General features: G+C 45.7%; 1 protein-coding gene across 1 annotated transcript in view; it reads right to left on the bottom strand.

The window, feature by feature from the left end:
• Positions 1-23,827, bottom strand: part of LOC137439185 (putative voltage-dependent N-type calcium channel subunit alpha-1B) — an 856,614-nt gene that overhangs the window by 491,543 nt on the left and 341,244 nt on the right. Inside the window, exons 20-22 of the mRNA XM_078766934.1 lie at positions 23,557-23,727; positions 7,989-8,113; positions 7,703-7,857 (exon numbers count right to left, since the gene is read on the bottom strand). Coding sequence (XP_078623060.1) covers positions 7,703-7,857; positions 7,989-8,113; positions 23,557-23,727 — 451 coding nt within the window. The remainder of the gene's footprint in view (positions 1-7,702; positions 7,858-7,988; positions 8,114-23,556; positions 23,728-23,827) is intronic.

Here is a 23,827-nt window from a genome sequence, read left to right on the forward strand (position 1 = left end):
CTACACTTCTCATTCTGTGGTTATGTTGGCATGTCTCCACTTCTCTTTCTGTGGTTGTGTTGGCATGTCTGCACTTCTCTTTCTGTGCTTCTGTTGGCATGTCTCCCCTTCTCTTTCTGTGGTTGTGTTGGCATGTCTCCCTCCCCTTCTCTTTCTGTGGTTATGTTGGCATGTCTCCCCTTCTCTTTCTGTGGTTGTGTTGGCATGTCTCCCTCCCCTTCTCTTTCTGTGGTTATGTTGGCATGTCTCCACTTCTCTTTCTGTGGTTGTGTTGGCATGTCTACACTTCTCTTTCTGTGGTTGTGTTGGCATGTCTACACTTCTCTTTCTGTGGTTGTGTTGGCATGTCTCCACTTCTCTTTCTGTGGTTTTGTTGGCATGTCTCCACTTCTCTTTCTGTGGTTGTGTTGGCATGTCTCTACTTCTCTTTCTGTGGTTGTGTTGGCATGTCTACACTTCTCTTTCTGTGGTTGTGTTGGCATGTATCCACTTCTCTTTCTGTGGTTGTGTTGGCATGTCTGCACTTCTCTTTCTGTGGTTGTGTTGGCTTGTATCCACTTCTCTTTCTGTGGTTGTGTTGGCATGTCTCCACTTCTCTTTCTGTGGTTGTGTTGGCATGTCTCCACTTCTCTTTCTGTGGTTATGTTGGCATGTCTCCACTTCTCTTTCTGTGGTTGTGTTGGCATGTCTGCACTTCTCTTTCTGTGGTTGTGTTGGCATGTCTCCACTTCTCTTTCTGTGGTTATGTTGGCATGTCTCCCTTTCTCTTTCTGTGGTTATGTTGGCATGTTTCCAATTCTCTTTTTGTGGTTGTGTTGGCATGTTTCCACTTCTCTTTCTGTGGTTGTGTTGGCATGTCTCCACTTCTCTTTCTGTGGTTGTGTTGGCATGTTTCCAATTCTCTTTTTGTGGTTATGTTGGCATGTCTCCACTTCTCTTTCTGTGGTTGTGTTGGCATGTCTCCACTTCTCTTTCTGTGGTTGTGTTGGCATGTCTCCACTTCTCTTTCTGTGGTTGTGTTGGCATGTCTCCACTTCTCTTTCTGTGGTTGTGTTGGCATGTCTCCACTTCTCTTTCTGTGGTTGTGTTGGCATGTCTCCACTTCTCTTTCTGTGGTTGTGTTGGCATGTCTCCACTTCTCTTTCTGTGGTTGTGTTGGCATGTCTCCACTTCTCTTTCTGTGGTTGTGTTGGCATGTCTCCACTTCTCTTTCTGTGGTTGTGTTTGCATGACTCCCCTTCTCTTTCTGTGGTTGTGTTGGCATGTCTCCACTTCCCTTTCTGTGGTTGTGTTGGCTTGGATCCACTTCTCTTTCTGTGGTTGTGTTGGCTTGTATCCACTTCTCTTTCTGTGGTTGTGTTGGCATGTCTCCACTTCTCTTTCTGTGGTTGTGTTGGCATGTCTCCACTTCTCTTTCTGTGGTTATGTTGGCATGTCTCCCCTTCTCTTTCTGTGGTTATGTTGGCATATCTCGCCTTCTCTTTCTGTGGTTGTGTTGGCATGTCTCCACTTCTCTTTCTGTGGTTGTGTTGGCATGTATCCACTTCTCTTTCTGTGGTTGTGTTGGCATGTCTACACTTCTCTTTCTGTGGTTATGTTGGCATGTCTCCACTTCTCTTTCTGTGGTTGTGTTGGCATGTCTCCACTTCTCTTTCTGTGGTTATGTTGGCATGTCTCCCCTTCTCTTTCTGTGGTTGTGTTGGCATGTCTCCACTTCTCTTTCTGTGGTTGTGTTGGCATGTCTCCCCTTCTCGTTCTGTGGTTATGTTGGCATGTCTCCCCTTCTCTTTCTGTGGTTGTGTTGGCATGTCTCCACTTCTCTTTCTGTGGTTGTGTTGGCATGTCTCCACTTCTCTTTCTGTGGTTGTGTTGGCATGTCTCCACTTCTCTTTCTGTGGTTGTGTTGGCATGTTTCCACTTCTCTTTCTGTGGTTATGTTGGCATGTCTGCACTTCTCTTTCTGTGGTTATGTTGGCATGTCTCCCCTTCTCTTTCTGTGGTTGTGTTGGCATGTCTCCACTTCTCTTTCTGTGGTTGTGTTGGCATGTCCCCACTTCTCTTTCTGTGGTTATGTTGGCATGTCTCCACTTCTCTTTCTGTGGTTATGTTGGCATGTCTCCACTTCTCTTTCTGTGGTTGTGTTGGCATGTCTCCACTTCTCTTTCTGTGGTTATGTTGGCATGTCTCCCTTTCTCTTTCTGTGGTTATGTTGGCATGTCTCCACTTCTCTTTCTGTGGTTGTGTTGGCATGTTTCCAATTCTCTTTTTGTGGTTGTGTTGGCATGTCTCCACTTCTCTTTCTGTGGTTGTGTTGGCATGTCTCCACTTCTCTTTCTGTGGTTATGTTGGCATGTCTCCACTTCTCTTTCTGTGGTTGTGTTGGCATGTTTCCAATTCTCTTTTTGTGGTTGTGTTGGCATGTCTCCACTTCTCTTTCTGTGGTTGTGTTGGCATGTTTCCACTTCTCTTTCTGTGGTTGTGTTGGCATGTTTCCACTTCTCTTTCTGTGGTTGTGTTGGCATGTCTCCACTTCTCTTTCTGTGGTTATGTTGGCATGTCTCCCTTTCTCTTTCTGTGGTTGTGTTGGCATGTCTCCACTTCTCTTTCTGTGGTTATGTTGGCATGTCTCCCTTTCTCTTTCTGTGGTTGTATTGGCATGTCTCCACTTCTCTTTCTGTGGTTGTGTTGGCATGTCTCCACTTCTCTTTCTGTGGTTGTGTTGGCATGTCTCCACTTCTCTGTCTGTGGTTGTGTTGGCATGTTTCCACTTCTCTTTCTTTGGTTGTGTTGGCATGTTTCCACTTCTCTTTCTGTGGTTGTGTTGGCATGTCTCCACTTCTCTTTCTGTGGTTGTGTTGGCATGTTTCCACTTCTCTTTCTGTGGTTGTGTTGGCATGTTTCCACTTCTCTTTCTGTGGTTATGTTGGCATGTCTCCCTTTCTCTTTCTGTGGTTGTATTGGCATGTCTCCACTTCTCTTTCTGTGGTTGTGTTGGCATGTCTCCACTTCTCTTTCTGTGGTTGTGTTGGCATGTCTCCACTTCTCTTTCTGTGGTTATGTTGGCATGTCTCCACTTCCCTTTCTGTGGTTATGTTGGCATGTCTCCACTTCTCTTTCTGTGGTTGTGTTGGCATGTCTGCACTTCTCTTTCTGTGGTTGTGTTGGCATGTCTCCACTTCTCTTTCTGTGGTTATGTTGGCATGTCTCCCTTTCTCTTTCTGTGGTTATGTTGGCATGTTTCCAATTCTCTTTTTGTGGTTGTGTTGGCATGTTTCCACTTCTCTTTCTGTGGTTGTGTTGGCATGTCTCCACTTCTCTTTCTGTGGTTGTGTTGGCATGTCTCCACTTCTCTTTCTGTGGTTGTGTTGGCATGTTTCCAATTCTCTTTTTGTGGTTGTGTTGGCATGTCTCCACTTCTCTTTCTGTGGTTGTGTTGGCATGTCTCCACTTCTCTTTCTGTGGTTGTGTTGGCATGTCTCCACTTCTCTTTCTGTGGTTGTGTTGGCATGTCTCCACTTCTCTTTCTGTGGTTGTGTTGGCATGTCTCCACTTCTCTTTCTGTGGTTGTGTTGGCATGTCTCCACTTCTCTTTCTGTGGTTGTGTTGGCATGTCTCCACTTCTCTTTCTGTGGTTGTGTTGGCATGTCTCCACTTCTCTTTCTGTGGTTGTGTTGGCATGTCTCCACTTCTCTTTCTGTGGTTGTGTTTGCATGACTCCCCTTCTCTTTCTGTGGTTGTGTTGGCATGTCTCCACTTCTCTTTCTGTGGTTGTGTTGGCATGTCTCCACTTCTCTTTCTGTGGTTGTGTTGGCATGTCTCCCCTTCTCTTTCTGTGGTTGTGTTGGCATGTCTCCACTTCTCTTTCTGTGGTTGTGTTGGCATGTCTCCCCTTCTCTTTCTGTGGTTATGTTGGCATGTCTCCCCTTTTCTTTCTGTGGTTGTGTTGGCATGTCTCCCCTTCTCTTTCTGTGGTTGTGTTGGCATGTCTCCCCTTCTCTTTCTGTGGTTATGTTGGCATGTCTCCCCTTTTCTTTCTGTGGTTATGTTGGCATGTCTCCACTTCTCTTTCTGTGGTTGTGTTGGCATGTCTCCCCTTCTCTTTCTGTGGTTATGTTGGCATGTCTCCCCTTCTCTTTCTGTGGTTATGTTGGCATGTCTCCCCTTCTCTTTCTGTGGTTGTGTTGGCATGTTTCCACTTCTCTTTCTTTGGTTGTGTTGGCATGTTTCCACTTCTCTTTCTGTGGTTGTGTTGGCATGTCTCCACTTCTCTTTCTGTGGTTGTGTTGGCATGTTTCCACTTCTCTTTCTGTGGTTGTGTTGGCATGTTTCCACTTCTCTTTCTGTGGTTATGTTGGCATGTCTCCCCTTCTCTTTCTGTGGTTATGTTGGCATGTCTCCCCTTTTCTTTCTGTGGTTATGTTGGCATGTCTCCACTTCTCTTTCTGTGGTTGTGTTGGCATGTCTCCCCTTCTCTTTCTGTGGTTATGTTGGCATGTCTCCCCTTCTCTTTCTGTGGTTGTGTTGGCATGTTTCCACTTCTCTTTCTTTGGTTGTGTTGGCATGTTTCCACTTCTCTTTCTGTGGTTGTGTTGGCATGTCTCCACTTCTCTTTCTGTGGTTGTGTTGGCATGTCTCCCCTTTTCTTTCTGTGGTTGTGTTGGCATGTCTCCCCTTCTCTTTCTGTGGTTGTGTTGGCATGTCTCCCCTTTTCTTTCTGTGGTTATGTTGGCATGTCTCCACTTCTCTTTCTGTGGTTGTGTTGGCATGTCTCCACTTCTCTTTCTGTGGTTGTGTTGGCATGTTTCCACTTCTCTTTCTGTGGTTGTGTTGGCATGTTTCCACTTCTCTTTCTGTGGTTGTGTTGGCATGTCTCCACTTCTCTTTCTGTGGTTGTGTTGGCATGTCTCCACTTCTCTTTCTGTGGTTGTGTTGGCATGTCTCCACTTCTCTTTCTGTGGTTGTGTTGGCATGTTTCCACTTCTCTTTCTGTGGTTGTGTTGGCATGTTCCACTTCTCTTTCTGTGGTTATGTTGGCATGTCTCCCCTTCTCTTTCTGTGGTTATGTTGGCATGTCTCCCCTTTTCTTTCTGTGGTTATGTTGGCATGTCTCCACTTCTCTTTCTGTGGTTATGTTGGCATGTCTCCCCTTCTCTTTCTGTGGTTATGTTGGCATGTCTCCCCTTCTCTTTCTGTGGTTGTGTTGGCATGTTTCCACTTCTCTTTCTTTGGTTGTGTTGGCATGTTTCCACTTCTCTTTCTGTGGTTGTGTTGGCATGTCGCCACTTCTCTTTCTGTGGTTGTGTTGGCATGTTTCCACTTCTCTTTATGTGGTTGTGTTGGCATGTCTCCCTTTCTCTTTCTGTGGTTGTGTTGGCATGTCTCCACCTCTCTTTCTGTGGTTGTGTTGGCATGTCTCCACTTCTCTTTCTGTGGTTGTGTTGGCATGTCTCCACTTCTCTTTCTGTGGTTATGTTGGCATGTCTCCACTTCCCTTTCTGTGGTTATGTTGGCATGTCTCCACTTCTCTTTCTGTGGTTGTGTTGGCATGTCTGCACTTCTCTTTCTGTGGTTGTGTTGGCATGTCTCCACTTCTCTTTCTGTGGTTGTGTTGGCATGTCTCCACTTCTCTTTCTGTGGTTGTGTTGGCATGTCTCCACTTCTCTTTCTGTGGTTGTGTTGGCATGTCTCCACTTCTCTTTCTGTGGTTGTGTTGGCATGTCTCTACTTCTCTTTCTGTGGTTGTGTTGGCATGTCTCCACTTCTCTTTCTGTGGTTGTGTTGGCATGTCTCCACTTCTCTTTCTGTGGTTGTGTTGGCATGTCTCCACTTCTCTTTCTGTGGTTGTGTTGGCATGTCTCCACTTCTCTTTCTGTGGTTGTGTTTGCATGACTCCCCTTCTCTTTCTGTGGTTGTGTTGGCATGTCTCCACTTCTCTTTCTGTGGTTGTGTTGGCATGTCTCCACTTCTCTTTCTGTGGTTGTGTTGGCATGTCTCCCCTTCTCTTTCTGTGGTTGTGTTGGCATGTCTCCACTTTTCTTTCTGTGGTTGTGTTGGCATGTCTCCCCTTCTCTTTCTGTGGTATGTTGGCATGTCTCCCCTTCTCTTTCTGTGGTTGTGTTGGCATGTCTCCCCTTCTCTTTCTGTGGTTATGTTGGCATGTCTCCCCTTTTCTTTCTGTGGTTATGTTGGCATGTCTCCACTTCTCTTTCTGTGGTTGTGTTGGCATGTCTCCCCTTCTCTTTCTGTGGTTATGTTGGCATGTCTCCCCTTCTCTTTCTGTGGTTGTGTTGGCATGTCTCCACATATCTTTCTATGGTTGTGTTGGCATGTCTCCACTTCTCTTTCTGTGGTTGTGTTGGCATGTCTTCACTTCTCTTTCTGTGGTTGTGTTGGCATGTCTCCACATATCTTTCTGTGGTTATGTTGGCATGTCACCCCTTCTCTTTCTGTGGTTGTGTTGGCATGTCTCCACATATCTTTCTGTGGTTATGTTGGCATGTCTCCCCTTCTCTTTCTGTGGTTGTGTTGGCATGTCTCCCTTTCTCTTTCTGTGGTTGTGTTGGCATGTCTTCACTTCTCTTTCTGTGGTTATGTTGGCATGTCTCCACTTCTCTTTTTGTGGTTGTGTTGGCATGTCTCCACTTCTCTTTCTGTGGTTGTGTTGGCATGTCTCCACTTCTCTTTCTGTGGTTGTGTTGGCATGTTTACACTTCTCTTTTTGTGGTTGTGTTGGCATGTCTCCACTTCTCCTTTTGTGGTTGTGTTGGCATGTCTCCACTTCTCTTTTTGTGGTTGTGTGGCATGTCTCCACTTCTCTTTCTGTGGTTGTGTTGGCATGTCTCCACTTCTCTTTTTGTGGTTGTGTTGGCATGTCTCCACTTCTCTTTTTGTGGTTGTGTTGGCATGTCTCCACTTCTCTTTCTGTGGTTGTGTTGGCATGTCTCCACTTCTCTTTCTGTGGTTGTGTTGGCATGTCTCCACTTCTCTTTTTGTGGTTGTGTTGGCATGTCTCCACTTCTCTTTTTGTGGTTGTGTTGGCATGTCTCCACTTCTCTTTTTGTGGTTGTGTTGGGATGTCTCCACTTCTCTTTCTGTGGTTGTGTTGGGATGTCTCCACTTCTCTTTTTGTGGTTGTGTTGGCATGTCTTCACTTCTCTTTCTGATATCCCTGCTCATCTGTTGCTTCCTGATCCATTCAGTGTTCTCACTCTGCCACGAGCCTCGAGTCCTCGACTCTGTGTGAAATAACCTCTGTATAAGGTGTCAAGCAAACTCACAAGGTTGTGCACAACTTAGCTACCTTCATGTTGACATAGTGTTAGCGATCAATGGCATGTTGTACATCAATCATCACCCAATCGGCAAGAAACCTCTCAGGTGTGACAGAGATCGAACGAAGCTCTTTGTAACTACTACTGGAGTACTCTTCGGAACTCGAGCTACTAATGCAGTTTTCCAACTTTGGGGAAAACATCCGGATCTGAGATATTTTGATTGTGTTTTTGGATTTTCTTTTTCTTTCCTTTCTTGGCAATTTCTCGTTTCATTTCAACAAACCCGTGATCAATATCTCTTACATCTCACCATCATTAAATTGCTCTTCATAACGACTCTCTTTCCACTCTTGCTTTCACTCGCCATTACCATCAATTTACCCTCATGGGCTTTGTCATTGTCACTTTAACTTTTCCTGAGGACTCACTTGAAAGTTGTGTCGAAACACCTGAAGGAGCAGCAATAGTTATTGGCATTTTCCCACCCGTTGGAACGATGTCCGTACGATGGACCGAAGATCCAGACAATCCCTCTGACCCTTTGACATCCGACAGCTGCAGAGCATTTGCAATTGGTCTGTCACTGTAAAGAGCAGCATAGACATCTGGGTAACCATTATATATTCAGTCATTCACCAAGTATCATTGCAGCTCTCATTGACAGGAATGGAGTAGCCATCTTGTACTGACTACCAAAAAGGTCACAGAGTTTACCTTCCCAACTGCTGTATTTGTCTGTCCCTTCGACCTGGGTCAATACCGAACACAGATTGCTCTTGATGCCGTGCCTGCCTCTGCTGCTCATCCAGCCACAATTGTCCCTCCTGACCCTCACCTACCTGGAGAGATAAAAAAAAAAAACACAACAAATTATTTGTCATACTGATCAGATCAAGCATTGTACTTGTCGAATTATGATGTCATAATGAATGCGCCGATGACATATCATCAACATATCTTATTCCCCATGGGGAGTACTTGACAATGAGTCGTTTCAATTTTTTCTATTGTGGTTTGGCAGATATAGAGGTATAATGTTTTTCCAAGATGGCGTCCGGACCACGTCACCTATGACGTCATAATTATTCATAATAAAAAATTGACAGGCGGAGGCACTCCGATGGTAAAATTTCGTGTCAATCGGACCAACGGGTAAGGTGCCAAGAAAATGAATTTTAAAAATGCAAACATGCATGCCACACGTACGCACGTACGGACGTAACCGAATGCTTAACCCTGCTTTTCACTTTGCGAGCGCAGGGTAAAAATAGAAAGTACAGATGCATTCAAAGTACACCACCCACATGCCAAATAAATAAATAACATCCTCCAGCACGTGGTATCGCCAGGGTGCCTTCAGCACCCAGTGATGCCGCCATGCAGCACGTAGAGATGGTATTGGGAGGGAAAAGTGTACAATGAATTGATTGATTAATTGCGTAATTAAAATAAATATTAATTGTAAAATAATAAATTTTTTAATCAATTGGCTAATTACATATCTAAACAACCAGTGTTTTTTCCAAAGCCGTAACTTTAAAAAAAATTATTTAATAATTATTTAATTTAAAAAAATCTAATAATCGATTAATTGATTAATCAATAAATCAAAAATACCCTTTGCAGCCAAATCACTTGGTCACTGACATGTCCAAGTATCAACTTCCTAACTCAAGCCAGACGTTCCTTAAGGGTTTTGAATGGAGTGTTTGCTCGACTGCTTAAACCACTTGGCGATTTCTCCACAAGAAACTTGGTAAATGAACACACACCCAATGTTCTTGAGACTCGAAAATAGATCGACTGTAATCTATATACCCCAAAGATGAATGGCCCTTCCTGCCACTCCCATAGTGAGCGGGTGAACGAGTAAATGAAAATGTTGGTCTGTGGACTCAGCCGTCGTAATGACATCACAGACGTAATGACGTAACGGGCACAAAACTGATATATTTTAACTTCCAGTGCGTTTGCAGTCACTACGAAGGGATTAGTGTTACGATTAGATTTACTATAATATTAACGTTACATTATCATTATTTCGAAAATGATATTACCATTAAAAAACCGAGGCTAATTCCCTACTTCCTCGGTTATTAATATTAGTGCTGAACAACGCTCATCATTGATCATGAACTATACACCGCTTCAATCCATTAACTTTCCATTCACGACATTGGGATTAAAGTGTTATGGTTATATTTACTATATTATTATTATTGTTATTACTAAAACGATACTACTGAAACGATACACTAATGTAGAAACCTGGGCTTAATTTGTCAGAAGTGGTCCGAAGATGAGTCATAACGCCTAAGGCCTATACGTACTGTACCGTATTGTTGGAAGAGGCGTTCCGCCGATGCTTTCGATATTTGATGGTCATTTTAACAATCGGTTTGTTTGTTTCATGCTGAATGAAAAACGTAAAGGTAGAGCATGGCGATTGTGATATATAACAGGTTCTACGACATGTTCGGCTTGAACGGCATAGAAATCAAAATGGCGGTGTGTGGAGAGTCTGCAGCCGCACCGCCGTAATGACATCAGACGTAATCACATCACCCTGTCATGTCCTTAGCTCTGATTGGTACGTTTGAGGGGACATACATACAGACGGACAAACACTGTTCTCGGCGGCTTCGCCCGATGGACTACGCCGTAAAAACTTGTGCAAGAAGTTTGTTAATATGTTTGCACATAAACATCCCTGTATGTAATTTATTAATGTCAAAAAGTGTCAATGTGTTGAGTTTGGTAAAAAGAGGTGCAGTATGGTCACGTGGATGAGAGAAGGTGCAGATCCTCATAGCGTGCATTTGGATAACTGAGAGTGAGTGTAGCTGATTGTAAGCAGAGCGTGTCCAGAATAATAGTTCAGGTAAGGGAGGATTCAGGTATTATAGAGGGAGAATAAAATATAAGGAGGAAGGAAGGGAAGGTACGAAGTTTAGATAGTATGCTCGTGTTTCGAGAAATAATCTGAGCAATCGATAAAATATGATTAGTCCAGCTAAGTTTGTCATCCAAGATAACACCTAGAAATTTGGTCGAATGAACAAAAGTAATGGGTTCATTGTCCATATAGAAAGAAGGAATAGTGTCAGACAGAGGTTTGGTGGATTTCCGAAAAAACATATAGGTACTTGGTTTTTATTGGAATTTATAGAGAGTTTGTTTGATTTAAACCAGGATGAAACCTTAATGAGCTCACTATTGAGAGTGTTGATCAAAGAGTCATGAGAAGGATTAGAATAGATGATAGTTGTATCATCAGCAAAAAGAAAAAAGATAATAAAGAACAACAAGTATGTAGATCATTAACATATAATAAGAAAAGAAGAGGCCCAAGTATAGATCCTTGAGGAGCTCTGTGGCTGACGTGTCTCAATGACGAATTAGAGCTTTTTACAACTGTAAATTGTTGCCTATTTGTAAGGTCGTCTTTAAACCATTTAGTCCTTGAGCCAACCGGCCATTTTTTGAAGTGAATGCTCCGGCGGGGGGAGTAATTCTCATTATGATTTTCCATTAGACCAATGTCTCAAGTGTCAGAAAAGGTGTGATGGACATCTGAGAACGGTAGCTTAGTGCCCGGATGGACGCCATCTTTGAAACCACCCAGCTCGAAAATGCCCATTTGGTGGGGTACATTGTTGCACGTGTATCTGGACTTCTATACTAGCTATCGATGTGCGGTTGACGACTAAATATACGTCCGATGTGTACCGTCTAAATAAAAAATAATATGAAGCATTTTGTTTTAGATTAATTATTATAAAAATCAATTATCGAAAAAAAATCATATATTTTTCAATATTTTATTATTAGACTTGTACTTTTTTTAGTGAAACAACACTGGTATGATTTTCCAAATTATGCATTGTGCTACACCGTTTATCTGTCTATAAAAATAACTCAAAAACTAAAACATATCATCCACCACGAGTGTACACAAAAAATATATGAAAAGGCATGCACTTTCCACAAACCGAAACTATGTCAGTTGGAATTTCCCGCCGATAATCAACCCACAGAACCCAGTGCCGAAAGTGACGTCAGTCTATTCTATATCTATATTCTATATTCTATATCTCAGTCTGAGATTTGTTGCGGTGTGATTAATTTCTGAGGGGGGGGGGGGGGGGGGGTGGGTGGCTTAAGAACTAAAAGTGAACATGTTAGATGGCGCCACATACAACTCTATTATAGAGTTGTATTGTGGCACCATCTAACATGTTCACTGACTTGGATGAGTATGTCTATGTAAGCTGGCGAGCTTTTCGGATATCGGAGTAATCTAACGTCAGTCTTTTTGTTCTTTCAGCTGAGATGGCCGGTGTCGAGGCGAAACGGGCGAAGATTGAACCTGAGTCCGGAACGTGCATCCTGTGCAGCAAGAAGTCGCCACTCTCTGAACTAAGCAAGGCAGCGGGCAACAGTTCTTGGAAGACATTGTGTGACGCAGCCGCAGTTAGAAACTTTTATCCAATTCTAAAGCTAGTCCAAGAAGGCGCAGTTGAACTTCCTAATATTCCAATATTATACCATAGGGCTTGTAGATCAGACTTCACTCACAAAAACCACCTAGCTACTTTGACCAATGCAGCTAGAAGTTCTTCAGTTGATACTGGCGATGCGGTGCGACGGCGATCATCACGGGAAGAGACAGGATCAACTTCAACGGTCTACGATGATAAATGCATTTTTTGCCAGCGTGCTTCAAAATTCATAAAAGGCAGTCGTACCCGTGAAACAGTTGTCTTGGCTGTTGAACTTCGAGCAGATAAGACAATAAGAGATGCTGCGACAGCTCGCAATGATGAGAGAGTTTTGGCATTGACTACACGAGATATGGTTGCAGCTGAGGCTCACTACCACTTCTCCTGCTATAGAAACTACACACGGCCCCAAAAACCTCAAGTAGAAACTGACATTGAAGATAATATCGAGAAAAAAGAAATGATACGATGTATATTCAATTTCATTCGCACTGACTTGTTCTTGAACCCGAGGGTTGTTCCAATAGTTGATGTTGCAACAGATATCCTGTCTTCAGATACATTTTCAGTTGATGTTCGTGACTCCATCAAGAAGAATCTGCAGCGCACATTACAAAGAGAGTTTGGAGAATCGCTCATCTTCTTCAATGTGAAACACCGTGTATACTTGATGCCCGATAATCTGACAAAGCGAGAGATTGCTGCAGAGTGCGTAAACCTGAAAGCAGAAGTGAAAGCATTTGAACGAACGGACGGTGAAAGTAACATTGTGCGTGCAGCTACTTCACTGCGACACCAGATCAAAGATGGTTGTGTTTCTGGCGGAGTCGTGGAAACATGAAACAAATCGCGAAAAGCTAGGCAACAGAACACTGTATGTCACCTGTGGTGAAAAATGTCTGGTACTGACCCGCGATAGGTGGAAGTTGGTGCAAGCACTCGAATGTAGCCACGAGGAAGCAGACACGCGTATGTTTCTCCACGCAAAGCACGCCGCTACCCACTACAAGACGATCATCTTAGTGGCAGATGACACCGACGTTCTGATCATCAGTCTTCATCTCAGCAGAACCATCGATAGTCAGCTCTTCATCAGACGAGGAACAAAGGTTCGAGTCAGAATGATCGACGTTGGAAAGTTGGCTGCGGTATTGGGGTCTGGAGTTTGCAGTGCATTGCCAGGGCTTCATGCATGGAGCGGGTGTGACACTGTGAGTGCTCTGGCTAGCCAAGGAAAGATAAAGGCTTTGAAGCTTGTGCAAGCGAATGAGCTGTATCTTCAAGCATTCACAGATCTGGGATCTTCGTGGAATGTACCAACAGACGTCTTCAATAGCATTCAGGCCTTCACGTGTCAGCTGTACGCCAAGAACACGAAGATCGTCGGTGTTAATTCGCTCCGTTATCACATGTTCTGTGCAAAGAAGGGCCAGATCGAATCTGGACAATTGCCGCCTTGTGAAGACTCCTTGATGCAGCATACGCTTAGGGCCAACTATCAGGCGGCTATCTGGCGACGCAGCCTTGAAAACCTACCAAACGTCCCAACACCATCAGCAGGACATGGTTGGGAACTCGATGATGGCGGTTCGCTCACAATCCGATGGATGGCGGGTCTACCAGCTCCAGATGTCGTCTTGAATCTCATCTCATGCACATGCAGAAGGACGTGTCGACCGTCAGATTGCTCCTGCATACTGAATGGGTTGAAGTGCACTGTTGTGTGTAAGCTGCAGGGATGCTCCAACATGGTGCAGGATGATGCTATCGTGGCTCAGGATGCCAATGACTCTGATGGCGACTCTGATGATTAACTTTGTGTGCACTGTATATTGTATAGCATATGTTGTTCTCTATTATAATGCAGGCCAAATTGCCTGAAAATCTTTATAGACAGATAAACGGTTTAGCAAAATGTATAATTTGGAAGATCATACCGGTGTTATTTGACTAAAACATGACATGTTCAATGATACCTCCGCTTGCTTATTAGGAATATACATCGTATGGTGTTAAAATCAGCTCCATACGTCTTTCCAAACTCTAGTAATGAATAATTAATATAATTGGCGGCCATTTTGAAATCCAAGATGGCCACCAAAGTGCAGATTTCCTATGTAACAATTTCCGCCTGCTTATTAGATATCGTATGGTGTTAAAATCCTCTCCGTACGACATTCCTAACTTGCGTTATCGTCAGAATAGATAATGCCAGCGGCGGCCTAAGTCATTTTATGCCTCTTTACATTTATTTGTTGTAAACTCGTGGTGGATGATATGTTTTAGTTTTTGAGTTATTTTTATAGACAGATAAACGGTGTAGCACAATGCATAATTTGGAAAATCATACCAGTGTTGTTTCACTAAAAAAAGTACAAGTCTAATAATAAAATATTGAAAAATATATGATTTTTTTTCGATAATTGATTTTTATAATAATTAATCTAAAACAAAATGCTTCATATTATTTTTTATTTAGACGGTACACATCGGACGTATATTTAGTCGTCAACCGCACATCGATAGCTAGTATAGAAGTCCAGATACACGTGCAACAATGTACCCCACCAAATGGGCATTTTCGAGCTGGGTGGTTTCAAAGATGGCGTCCATCCGGGCACTAAGCTACCGTTCTCAGATGTCCATCACACCTTTTCTGACACTTCAGACATTGGTCTAATGGAAAATCATAATAAGAATTACTCCCCCCGCCGGAGCATTACTTTTGGTCTGGCTCAAGGACTAATTCAAGAGCACAACCTTTAACACCATAAAGATAAAGTTTGGAATGAAGGATATTGTGATCAATGGTATCAAAGGCTTTGGACAAATCAATGAAAACACAAGCGATATGCAATCTGTTTGAGAGGGAATCTATATAATAATAGCGTAAGGACTCGACTTTGTTATCCCTTTTACGCCGCACCCAGTGACCCGATGCCCACGGCACTAATGGATTTACGATCTACGAACCGCGCTCTTTGTTTATCACGTACAGCCATACTCGAAAAATCTGAATTAGCCGACGTTGGGGCCCAAAAGCATCCGATTAACTGCCGATACGACGCCATCTTACGACGCCATCGTATTGGCGTCTGCTGGGCGAAGGCGAAGCAAGCCGTCCGCTGATTGGACAGGCGAAGGCGAAAGCAAGCCGTCCACTGAGTGGACAATCCAGAGCATGCATTTGTGCCGGTGTCGGCGATCGTTGTTCATATACGCACTCTTCATTCTCATCTTTCTTCCTAACTCTTACTCGGACAAGCAAATCCCCTATGCCATCCATAATGGTACACTCTATCCATACACCACATCCTCCCTTCCGTGGATGTTCCACGGGTTTCGGCTAGTTAGAAATAAAACCCGTCATATGAATGAAAGCCATACCTGGAGTGCGTTTACCATGAAAGCCAAACTGATGATCAAAACTAATATCAAATTTAGAGAAAAATTGGCTTTGACGGTTATAAACAAGTCTCTCCAAAATTTTATAAAAACACAAAACAACAGATATGGGTCTGTGATTGTGAACGACGTGACGATTATTACTTTTGAAAAGAGGAGTAACTTTAGTGACCTTCCGATTCAGAGGAACAGAACCATGAAGAAAAGATAAATTGAATATATGAGCGAAGGGGTGAGAAATAAAAGATAGGACAGACTTTACCACAGAAGAACGAATTTCATCACAGACACAACTGGTGGCTCTATTTAGCTTCCTGCCAATCTCCTGCCTGCCAATCTCAATTATTTCAAAATAATTTGTTGGTACAAGGAAAAAAGATGAAGTATTGGGACTGTGTGCAAATAGTCGTGTTAGTTGGTGGGATCTTATTAGCTCGTGAAGCACCGATGTTAGTAAGGTAAGAATTGAAGGAGTTAGCAATATCTCCAGGATATTGGATATCTCTCCACCCCACCCCCAGGAGTACCTCTGGCTACGGCTTCCTCTCCGCTCCCACCTTTTGTTCATATGTGTTCTGTACCGTCCCCCAAACAGTGATGACTCCATTTACATTTCACTGTCTGACAACATGGACCAACTTCTATCCACTCATCCCAACTCTCTCTTCCTCATATGTGGCGACTTCAACTGTCATCATGCCACCTGGTTGGGTGTGGGTTCCTCTCTCACCAGTCATGGCACCTCAGCAAAGGACTTCTGTGACTCACTGGGATTGACACAGTCTGTCAATTTCCCGACCCGGATCTCAGCCAATGGAGTATCTTCTCTTCTAGACTTGGTTATGACAAACATCCCTGCTAATGTCTGCTGCTCTTCTTCTGCTCCAATCGGTTCTTCTGATCATGTGCTGGTCAAAGTGGACATCTCTCTGGCCATTCTCAGAGAGCCTCCTCAGCGTCAACGAGTCTGGCATTTCACTCAGGCCGACTGGGACGGTCTTCAAGCAGCCAGCAATCGTCTGGATTGGTCTCCCATCTCCACTGCCTCTGACATCAATCCTTCCTGGGAATTCTTCCAAAGCAAACTGCTCTCTCTCATGCACAGATTTATCCCATCTCGTCTTCAGTTGTCTTACCCTTCCTCCCGTCCATGGTACACTGAATCTTGTGGTGAGGCAGTTGCCCTGAAACAACTTGCCTTTGCATCTTGGAAGGCAAATCCAACTGAAGGCAATCTCAGTTCCTTCCACCAAGCTCGGAACAAGTGTGTGTCTACCCTCAGGAGTGCCAGGAAGCACTATCTCTCCTCACTCGAGAATGAACTCTCAAACCTGTCTCCTTCCTCCAAATCCTGGTGGCGTCTGGTCAAATCCGTTTCTGGTGTTTGTTCCCCCTCCATCCCCTCCCTTACCTCAAATGGCCACACAGTTGACATCGCACGTGACAAAGCCGAATGCCTCAACTCTGTGTTTGCCTCAAAATCCTTAGTCCTAAACCCATCTCCCTCTGTTCCCACCTTTCCCAGTCGAATCCAACTGCTCCTGGACTCTGTGTCCTTCTCTCCTGACAAGGTGGAGGAGTTTTTGTCTAACCTCGACTCTGATTCTGCAACTGGACCAGACGGCATCAGCCCACGGGTCCTAAAATCCTGCTCTGCCGCTCTATCTCCCCCTCTCTCTGTTCTTTTCACCCTATCTTTTGCTCAAGGTCATCTGCCAGCATCCTGGAAATCAGCAAACATTACCGCTTTCCACAAAAAAGGTGCAAAAACAGATCCTTGCAACTACAGACCAATCAGCCTGCTCCCAATTATCAGCAAAGTCATGGAATCCATCATTGCTTCGGATATGAAATCTTTCCTCTTCTCCAATGGCTTGCTATCTGATCATCAATTTGGTTTCAGACCAGGTCAATCCACTCTGGACATGCTGCTTCTGCTGTCTCAACAATGGATGGAGGTCCTCAATGCCAAACAGGAAATCAGAGCTGTCTCCCTTGACATATCACGTGCCTTCAATACGGTCTGGCACCCAGCTCTGCTCACCAAACCCTCCTCCTATGGTATCAATGGAAATCTCCATGCATGGCTTGCGGACGTCCTCTCTGGTCGTAGTCAACGTGTGGCCCTGAATGGATTTCTCTCATCTCCCCTTCCTGTTCAGGCTGGAGTTCCCCAAGGCAGTGTGCTGGGCCCTGTGCTTTTTCTGGTCTTTCTCAATGATCTCTCCGACTCTCTGGAAAATCCTCTCTATCTCTTTGCTGATGACTCCACTCTCTGCCGCTCCATGCCTCTTCCCTCAGATCGGCAGTCTGCAGCCTCCTCACTCTCTGAAGACCTGGACAAAATCACAGACTGGTCAAACAAGTGGAACATGTCTTTCAATCCTGACAAATCTCACACTCTTACTATGTCTCTCCGAAAATATCGACTGGACAACCCTCCCATCTACTTTCTCAACAATCCTCTCCAAGAAGTTCTGTCGCTCAAGCTTTTGGGTCTCACTATCTGCCATGATCTTTCTTGGGAAAACCACATTTCCAAGCTGGCCTCCAAAGCCAGTCACTGACTGGGCATCCTCCGTCGTGCGAAGTCCTTCCCTGGCACTACTGAGCTCCTCACCACATACAAGGCTTTCATTCGCAGCTCAATGGAGTACTGTTCTCCCCTCTGGGCTGGTGCTCCTGCCTCACACCGAGCTCGGCTTCACGCTGTTGAAACCCAAGCTTTGAGAATCTTTGGAATCTCCCGTGATGAAGCTAACTCCGAGGGCCTTTCACTCACTCACGGCAGGCAGGTTGGTGGTCTTTCTGTCGTCTACCGACTCCTCTCCAGCCTTGCTCCCCCAGCTCTCTCTGTGCTGTCCCCCAAATAATCCTACAGGTCGCACAAGATCTGCCAGCAACCCTCTTATGGTAAACTGTCAAAATCAACTCTCTGCTCACCTTCACTCTTTCATTCCTCTTTACTCCCACCTCTGGAACAAACTTCCTCACTCTATTCAATCCCACTCCTCCCTCCAGGTCTTCAAAACAGCTGTTCACCACCATCTTTTATCTTCCCCCATCCAAAACCTTGATCTTTTCTACCCCCGCTAATTCACCGCAGATCCACTTTTTTGAAATACCTACTTCTTTCGTGGAAGTCCTTGCAGTGTCCATATGTTTCATACCTCTCCCACCTCCCCCAAGCCATCTCCTTCCCACAGATCTCCCGATGTCCCTGCTCTCAAATGTTGTGTTTATGTGCTTCCCCCTCTCTCCCCATCTTGTCTACCGCTCCCCTTATTATATGTTTTATGTATCCGTTTGATTTTTTTTGTGTGATTTATGTTAGCTCTTTCAAGAGCCTCGATCTTGTATACAAAAAAATAAAAATAAAAATTTCACACTTGGTCAGGGTCACCCAGGTAGCCAAAAATTGCACGCTTGTTAGGGTCACCCAGATAGCCACAAATTGCACGCTTGGTCAGGGTCACCCAGATAGCCACAAATTGCACGCTTGGTCAGGGTCACCCAGATAGCCACAAATTGCACGCTTGGTCAGGGGCGCCCAGATAGCAACAAATTGCACGCTTGGTTAGGGTCGCCCAGATAGCCACAAATTGCAGGCTTGGTCAGGGTCGCCCAAATAGCCACAAATTGCACGCTTGGTTAGGGTCACCCAGATAGCCACAAATTGCACGCTTGGTTAGGGTCGCCCAGATAGCCACAAATTGCATGCTTGTTAGGGTCACCCAGATAGCCACAAATTGCACGCTTGGTCAGGGTCACCCAGATGGCCACAAATTTCACGCTTGGTCAGGGTCACCCAGGTAGCCACAAATTGCATGCTTGGTCAGGGTCACCCAGATAGCCACAAATTGCACGCTTGGTCAAGTCACCGAGATAGCCACAAATTGCACGCTTGGTCAGGATCGCCCAGATAGCCACAAATTACACGCTTGGTCAGGGTCACCCAGATAGCCACAAATTGCACGCTTGGTTAGGGTCATCCAGATAGCCACAAATTGCACGCTTGGTCAGGGTCACCCAGATAGCCACAAATTGCATGCTTGGTTAGGGTCACCCATATAGCCACAAATTGCATGCTTGGTTAGGGTCACCCAGATAGCCACAAATTGCACGCTTGGTTAGGGTCACCCAGATAGCCACAAATTGCACGCTTGGTTAGGGTCACCCAGATAGCCACAAATCGCACGCTTGGTTAGTGTCACCCAGATAGCCACAAATTGCACGCTTGGTTAGGGTCATCCAGATAGCCACAAATTGCACGCTTGGTCAGGGTCACCCAGATAGCCACAAATTGCATGCTTGGTTAGGGTCACCCATATAGCCACAAATTGCATGCTTGGTTAGGGTCACCCAGATAGCCACAAATTGCACGCTTGGTTAGGGTCACCCAGATAGCCACAAATCGCACGCTTGGTTAGGGTCACCCAGATAGCCACAAATTGCACGCTTGGTCAGGGTCATCCAGACAGCCACAAATTGCACGCTTGTTAGGGTCACCCAGATAGCCACAAATTTCGCGCTTGGTCAGGGTCACCCAGATGGCCACAAATTGCACGCTTGGTCAGGGTCACCCAGATAGCCACAAATTGCACACTTGGTCAGGGTCGCCCAGATAGCCACAAATTGCACGCTTGGTTAGGGTCGCCCAGATAGCCACAAATTGCACGCTTGGTCAGGGTCGCCCAGATAGCCACAAATTGCACGCTTGGTTAGGGTCGCCCAGATAGCCACAAATTACACGCTTGGTCAGGGTCACCCAGATAGCCACAAATTGCACGCTTGGTTAGGGTCATCCAGATAGCCACAAATTGCACGCTTGGTCAGGGTCACCCAGATAGCCACAAATTGCATGCTTGGTTAGGGTCACCCATAACCACAAATTGCATGCTTGGTTAGGGTCACCCAGATAGCCACAAATTGCACGCTTGGTTAGGGTCACCCAGATAGCCACAAATCGCACGCTTGGTTAGTGTCACCCAGATAGCCACAAATTGCACGCTTGGTTAGGGTCATCCAGATAGCCACAAATTGCACGCTTGGTCAGGGTCACCCAGATAGCCACAAATTGCATGCTTGGTTAGGGTCACCCATATAGCCACAAATTGCATGCTTGGTTAGGGTCACCCAGATAGCCACAAATTGCACGCTTGGTTAGGGTCACCCAGATAGCCACAAATCGCACGCTTGGTTAGGGTCACCCAGATAGCCACAAATTGCATGCTTGGTCAGGGTCATCCAGACAGCCACAAATTGCACGCTTGGTCAGGGTCACCCAGATAGCCACAAATTGCATGCTTGGTTAGGGTCACCCATAACCACAAATTGCATGCTTGGTTAGGGTCACCCAGATAGCCACAAATTGCACGCTTGGTCAGGGTCACCCAGATAGCCACAAATTGCATGCTTGGTCAGGGTCACTCAGATAGCCACAAATTGCACGCTTGGTTATGGTCACCCAGATAGCCACAAATTGCACGCTTGGTCAGGGTCACCCAGATAGCCACAAATTACATGCTTGGTTAGGGTCACCCAGATAGCCCCAAATTGCATGCTTGGTTAGGGTCACCCAGATAGCCACAAATTGCACGCTTGGTCAGGGTCACCCACATAGCCACAAATTGCACGCTTGGTCAGGGTCACCTAGATAGCCACAAATTGCACGCTTGGTCAGGGTCGCCCAGATAGCCACAAATTGCACACTTGGTTAGGGTCGCCCAGATAGCCACAAATTGCATGCTTGGTCAGGGTCACCCAGATAGCCACAAATTGCACGCTTGGTCAGGGTCACCCAGATAGCCACAAATTGCACGCTTGGTCAGGGTCACCCAGATAGCCACAAATTGCACGCTTGGTCGGGGTCACCCAGATAGCCACAAATTGCACGCTTGGTTAGGGTCACCCAGATAGCCACAAATTGCACGCTTGGTCAGGGTCACCCAGATAGCCACAAATTGCACGCTTGGTTAGGGTCGCCCAGATAGCCACAAATTGCACGCTTGGTCAGGGTCGCCCAGATAGCCACAAATTGCACGCTTGGTTAGGGTCGCCCAGATAGCCACAAATTGCATGCTTGGTTGGGTTACCCAGATAGCCACATATTGCACGCTTGGTCAGGGTCACCCAGATAGCCACAAATTGCACGCTTGGTCAGGGTCACCCAGATAGCCACAAATTGCACGCTTGGTCAGGGTTACCCAGATAGCCACAAATTGCAAATATTTTGAGATGCTGGGATTGGAGAGGTATGTGAAGGATTGCAATAAATTAATAATAATAATAACAGTCTTTTTTGCCCAATCAAGCAGAGTAAACTACCCTCATGGCGCTTTACATTATCATGCGAACGCACACACACCGCACACACACACACACACACAAACATACACACACACAGACACACCTTCACTCTTGCCCTATTCCTCTCCCTCCCCATTCAAAACCCACAGATGTGTACTCCCCCTCCTCCTCCCCTCCCTCCCCCGCACATGTACACAGACATACTCTCGATCTCTGTCCCACCTCAAACCAAAGGGAAAACAGGACTTAGACTTTGAAAGACCGATACGGTCTGGCACCCAGCTCTGCTCACCAAACTCTACTCCTATGGTATCCATGGAAATCTCCATGCATGGCTTGCGGACTTCCTCTCTGGTTGTAGTCAACGTGTGGCCCTGAATAGATTTCTCTCATCTCCCCTTCCTGTTCAGGCTGGAGTTCCCCAAGGCAGTGTGCTGGGCCCTGTGCTTTTTCTGGTCTTTATCAATGATCTCTCCGACTCTCTGGAAAATCCTCTCTATCTCTTTGCTGATGACTCCACTCTCTGCCGCTTCATTCCTCTTCCCTCAGATCGGCAGTCTGCAGCCTCCTCACTCTCTGAAGACCTGGACAAAATCACAGACTGGTCAAACAAGTGGAACATGTCTTTCAATCCTGACAAATCTCACACTCTTACTATGTCTCTCCGAATAGATCGACTGGACAACCCTCCCATCTACTTTCTCAACAATCCTCTGCAAGAAGTTCTGTCGCTCAAGCTTTTGGGTCTCACTATCTGCCATGATCTTTCTTGGGAAAACCACATTTCCAAGCTGGCCTCCAAAGCCAGTCGCCGACTGGGCATCCTCCGTCGTGCGAAGTCCTTCCTAGGCACACCTGAGCTCCTCACCACATACAAGGCTTTCATCCGCAGCTCAATGGAATACTGTTCTCCCCTATGGGCTGGTGCTCCTGCCTCACACCGAGCTCGGCTTCAACGCTGTTGAAACCAAAGCTTTCAGAATCATTGGAATCTTCCGCGATGAAGCTATCTCTGAGGGCCTTTCACTCACTCACCGCAGGCAGGTAGGTGGTCTTTCTGTCTTCTACCGACTCCTCTCCGGCCTTGCTCCCCCAGCTCTCTCTGTGCTCTGTCCCCCAAATATTCCTACAGGTCGCACAAGATCTGCCAGCCACCCTCTGATGGTTAAACTGCCGAAATCTCGGCTCTCTGCTCACCTTCACTCCTTCATTCCTCTTTTCTCCCGCCTCTGGAACAAACTCCCACACTCCCTTCAATCCCACTCCTCCCTCCAGGTCTTTAAAACAGCTGTTCACCACCATCTCTTATCTTCCCCCATCCAAAACCTTGATCTTTTCTACCCCCACTAATTCACCCCAGATCCACCTTGTTTGTCATTCCAACTTCTTTCCTGGTAGTCCTGGCAGTGTCCATATGTTTTATGCCTCTCCCACCCCCTTTCCCATGCCTCCCACCCCCAAAGCCCTCTCCCTCCCACAGATCTCTCGATGTCTCCATGTCTCTCGGTTCCTGCTCTCAAATGTTGTGTTTGTGTCCTTCCCCCTCTCTCCCCATCTTGTCTACCGCTCCCGATGTTATTTGTTTTATGTGTCGGTTTGTCGGTTATGTGTCGGTTTGTCTTTCTGTGTGATAAATGTTCGCTCTTTCACGAGCCTCGATGTTGTATACAAAAAGAAAAGAAAAAAAAAACCGGATAGGTTTTGAGGGAGGTTTTAAAGGCAGGAAGAGAGTCAACATGTCGAACAGAGGAAGGCAAGTCATTCCAGAGCAGAGGTGCAGCAAAGGAAAAGGATTTCTCACCAAAAAATGCTAATGCTAAGATTGGAGAGGGGAAGAATATGATAAAATATGCCAAGATGCTAGAGGAGGGGCTAGGGATGCCAGCCGGGGAGAGGGGAGGTGGTGGGTGGGGGGGCGGTGAGATTGGGGGGGGGGGGAGGTGTTGGGGGGAGTGGGGGAGAGGAATAAAATTCCGAGGAGTGAAATCAAAATTCTCCATGGTCTACATAGGGATTTCAACGCGATTTCCCAGAAGCAACATTCTACCACTACTGACATGAATCACCTGGATGTTTCTCGGTTGTTGGTAACCCTCGCCATTGCTCCAGGGAACACCGCCATAGGTCCACGTATCACCCAAGTTGCGGACCCGGTACCGCCCAGTGACATCATCGATCAGACCTGTGCTATCTGTGAAGGTGGGTGCACCTGGCCTGGTGGAGTAAACGCCTCCATACTGTAGAGGCAACACAAGCACCATCATGATGGATTGTGTATATAGTTGCGACAATAAGGGTGAAAATTAATGCTCGTGTTGAATTAACCAAGGAGGAGAA

This window comes from Myxine glutinosa, chromosome 13 (genome assembly GCF_964187855.1).
Source record: "Myxine glutinosa chromosome 13, kmMyxGlut1.1, whole genome shotgun sequence".
Classification (NCBI taxonomy): Eukaryota; Metazoa; Chordata; class Myxini; order Myxiniformes; family Myxinidae; genus Myxine; species Myxine glutinosa.